At 62.1% G+C, this 4,113-nt stretch overlaps 1 protein-coding gene across 1 annotated transcript in view; it reads left to right on the top strand.

Annotated features, from left to right (window-relative positions):
• Positions 1-380: 380 nt before the first annotated feature.
• Positions 381-4,113, top strand: part of LOC101637906 (peroxisomal acyl-coenzyme A oxidase 3) — a gene marked incomplete at its 3' end in the record, with an annotated part of 45,218 nt that continues 41,485 nt past the window's right edge. Inside the window, exons 1-3 of the mRNA XM_045289464.1 lie at positions 381-392; positions 472-705; positions 3,879-3,953. Of these exons, the coding sequence (XP_045145399.1) occupies positions 381-392; positions 472-705; positions 3,879-3,953 (321 nt within the window). The remainder of the gene's footprint in view (positions 393-471; positions 706-3,878; positions 3,954-4,113) is intronic.

The raw sequence follows: 4,113 nt of genomic DNA, 5'->3' as shown, positions 1-4,113 counted from the left end.
TTCCTGGTACTAGAGTCCCAAGGCTGTCAGCTGCAGACAGAATTGGCCCTGGTCTCTGTGTCACTCTGGCAAGGATGCCTGTCGCCCAGGCTCCAAGGGATGCCCTGGTCTGTCCGAGAGGGTGCCCAACTCCCCGGCTCTTAGGGAGACCCCCGTCTCTCAGAGAGGGTGCCTGTGCCTGGAGCTCACTGTTCATCCGCCCCCCCCACCTTCATACTCAAAGGGCCAGGTGATGTCATGCTTGACCAAGACCAGAGTGACATCACTCCTTCCAAGTCAGGAACTCCTCTGCTGAGGTGGAGGGCTGGGTCAAGGAGAGGGCTCCAAGGGCCCATCATCCCTCACCCCTCCACACTCCCCTGGCACAGGTCTAGGGAATGATGCCCAGCATGGTGGGCCAGGCCGCTCCGTGGCGGTGCCCTCCACTCCCCCTGCCTCCTGTCACCCTCTCCCCCCACCTCCCCGAGACAGAAGACCATCTTCGAGGCCCTGGAGGGTGACCCGCTGTTCGAGAAGCACGGGGACGCTGCCCTGCCGCTGGAGGAGTACCGCAAGCTGACCTTCCTGCGCTGCAAGCGAGTCTGCGAGTTTGGGCTCCTGAGCTTGGCGGACATGATACAGGCCCCCCTGCGGGTGCAGACGTTCCTCGACTGCCTGGGCATGTACGACTGGTCCCTGGGAACCAAGTACGTCCTGGACATGATGGTGAGTGGCTGCCCGGCCCTGCCTGAGGGCCACCAGCAGGGGAAGAGGGGTGGCAGGAGGCTTGCTGTCATTGCCCTGACTTTGGCATCTCTGTGAGGTATCTCTGTCTCATAGTAAAGCCACAGCACGGTTCACAGGGACCCCATTCTAGGGAGCAGAAAATCAGGTTCCCAGCCAGCCGGCAGGCACAAAGGTCCCAACTGACACCCTCCGTCCAGGGACCCTGGGTCCAATGGATGTGCCCCACTCCCAGCTCCTCTCTCTTGGTGGCCCTGGGTCCCCTCCTCCTCTGCTGGCCTCTCTCCTTTACTCTGGAGAGACAGACGCCGGTGCTGCTGCACACCCCATCCCCTCCTGGACATGGGACCAGGGCTGTGCCACTGTACCCCAGCCTCCTCCCTGTACGTCAGGACAGAGCCCAGCATGATCCTCTTGCACCTGGTGGCTGGTGACATCAGGTCACGTGACATTGTAGGAATGGTGGCATCACGAGGCCGCTGCTGCATGCCCTCATGGCATCACTGCCACCTCACCGGGAGCTGTGGCCTGGCTGCACCGACACAGAGTTGGGGTGGGGAGGACACACTTTGGTTCACTGGGGAGGATTTTGGTGATGTAGGGAATGTTTGTCTACACACAGCGAGTGGGTTTGTCTCCAACACGGGGCACGGAGGCAGAGCTTGTGGGGGCCGCGGGAGGTCAGCCTTTCCCGGGACACACCCACCCATGCACAGGCCTCTGTGCTTGCTCACCCTTCCAGGGTCCTGCCTCCCACGCCCGCCAGGCTTCTCCTCACCTCCGTGAGCTGCCCTGATTCTCTTTCACTCCATCACCTCCAGAGGCCCCCCACGCCCCCCACCCCGCGGTGCGGTCGAGCCTGGGGCCTGGCGTCCGTCCCGGGGTCCCCAGCCCACCGCTGGAAAGCATGCGGGCATGACGGCCGAGGGCCAGCGTGAGGCAGCGTCAGGAGCATCCCACACTCATTCGTTAGCGCTGCGTGTCCGTTGTCCGCTCGTCACTGGTGTCACTCCCGCCTAGCTGAGCAGCCCTGGTGGGCGGCGCGTGCACACTTCGTCCTGACCGGCAAGGTCAACCCCCAGGCGCAGCTCTGGCCCGTCCTGTGGGGTCTCTGTGGGCAGCGTGGACTCGAGGGCAGTAGGCCTGGTTCTGTTTTTTCTCATTGTTGTTGAGAATATTCACAGCAGAGCAACCCCCGCCTACACACACACACCCCTCCCTAAGTGTGCAACTCATACCCCTCATGCCACGCCTCCAGAGCAAAGGTCCCGGCAGTGTCTCTCCTCTCAGCCTTCCCCCTGCTGTCCAGAGTGGGCCACCAGACGGCCAGCCAGTCCTCTCACGTGGCTCTGCACGTTTCCGATGGGCTGAGATGGCCAGTAAGGACACCTGTCCGTCTAACTTGGTTTCAGGGGAGACTTGGCTCAGGCGTCAGTGGTCAGCTGGTCAGTCTCATGGAGCGAGGTTCCTCCTGTTCTCCAGCTGCTGCGCAGATGCCCCAGGGCTGGGCTCTGAAAGAGACACAGGCCGGCGCGAGTTGACATCGTGTGTTCGCAGCCGCTGCCGGCGCTGCCGGGGCAGAAGCTGTAGGCCCCGGCACAGGGTCTTCAGGGCCTCGCTCCTCTTCTCCGAGTTCCACTAAGCCGGCCTTGGAGGGAGCCCGGTCGGTGTGGGAGGCGCTTCGGGGAGGACTGCCAGCCTGGAGGCGAGGCCCTCTCCGGGGCTTCAGCGAGGGGCACCAGCCTTTTGGTTTTGGGGTGTGATCTCCCCAAAGGCTGTCCCATTGGTGGCATTGAGAGAGTTCCCGCCCAGCTAGCTGGGGCTCCTTCACCGGCCCGAGCGGCAGCAGGGGTGGAAGGCCACCCAAACAACAATTCCTACGTGTCCAGTCCAGCACATGAGCCCCACGCGTCCAGCTGCAGACACCCTCCCCTCCCGGTCTGAGTCGCCCCACGCCTAGACGCTCCCTGCCGTTACGCCTCCTGCCTGACCTTTCAGGCCGGACACAGAATGCCGTGACCGAGGCCCACAGTGGTTACCAGTTATGCTGAAGGGTGGTTTGGTTTGCAAAGACCTCGGCAGGATGTCTGGGGTTTAAGTGTTCGAGGCTGTTTTAGGGCAGTTGGTTTCAGGGTTTGTCCAGCTTCCGGGTCTCCAGAACCTCCAAGAGTTGAGGAGAATATCAGATTCCGGTCTGCTCATCCCCCCTTTTGATCTGGATTTTCTTCGGTAGAGCCTGTGATCCAAAGGGTCAGTAGCAGTAGCCGGGCCCCGTCGAGGTCTTCTGGTCCCAGAGCAAAGGGGGCAGCTGTTCATGGGGGGCAGGGAGCCTCCTCCTTCTCCTGACTCAGGATGCCTTCAGCTGCTCACGGCCTGGCTGGTGATGGGAGCCCACAGCCGCTCCTCAGGGGAGGGACGTGGCCTCTGCTCCCGGGGAGACTGGCAGCCTTGGAGCCCTGTGGGGCAGTTGTATTAGAGCCCTGTGGGGCAGTTCTCTTGGAGGACCTGTGGGGCAGTTTTCTTGGAAGACCTGTGGGGCAGTTCTCTTGGAAGACCTGTGGGGCAGTTCTCTTGCATGGCAGTGGTTTGGTTCTTTGGGAGCCCCCAACCCAAGGTACCCTGGTGGCATTGCAGTTCAGGGCACAGCTGCCCATCCTGCTCAGTGGTTAGAACCCACCAGTAGCTCCCCAGAAGAAGGATGGGGTCGTCTGCAACTGTCAAGATTGACAGCCTTGGGACCCCTGTGGGGAGGTTTCCCTCTGTCCTCCAGGGCCCCCATGTCCTCTGTTCTGCAGGGCCCCGTACCCTCGTCTTGCACAGCCCCCATGCCCTTTGTCCTGCAGGGCTCCTGTGCCCTCTTTCCTGCAGGGCCCCTGTGCCCTCTGTCCTGCAGGGCCCCTGTGTCCCCTGGCCTGCAGGGCCCCTGTGGGGAGGAGTCCCCTCAACAGCAGTGTGTTTGGGGTTTTCCTCCCCCGCCCCTGCTGCTTGGTGTTGTCGGGGCCTATGGTGCACCTTGGATGGCAGTGGTGCCCGTAGTGACGTCCGCCTGGCCAGCCACTTCCAGACCAGCAGTTGCCGAGAACCCCGGGCTGCGGATCAGGGTGAGGACTGCAGGCTCGGCTGCTCCTGCTTACCTGGTCCTGTTGTGCTCCCAGATTTTTGCTATGGCTGTCTTCAACTCCGGCTCGAAGCGACACATCCCGTACATCGAGAAGGTCTTCAACATGGAGGTGGGTGAGGGAAGGGGGTGGGTTGGATGGGTAGGTGGAAGGGAGGATAAGGGATCAATGGATGAGAGTGGACAGGTGGAAGGCCAACCTGAGGAAGGATGAGTCAATGTGTGGATGGGTGGATGGATGGGTGGGTGGTGGATGGGTGGTTGGATGGGTA

This window comes from Echinops telfairi, unplaced genomic scaffold (assembly GCF_000313985.2).
Source record: "Echinops telfairi isolate 266 unplaced genomic scaffold, ASM31398v2 ScPeMD7_28;HRSCAF=97, whole genome shotgun sequence".
NCBI classification, from domain to species: Eukaryota; Metazoa; Chordata; class Mammalia; order Afrosoricida; family Tenrecidae; genus Echinops; species Echinops telfairi.
This window is presented reverse-complemented; position numbering and strand designations above follow the sequence as displayed.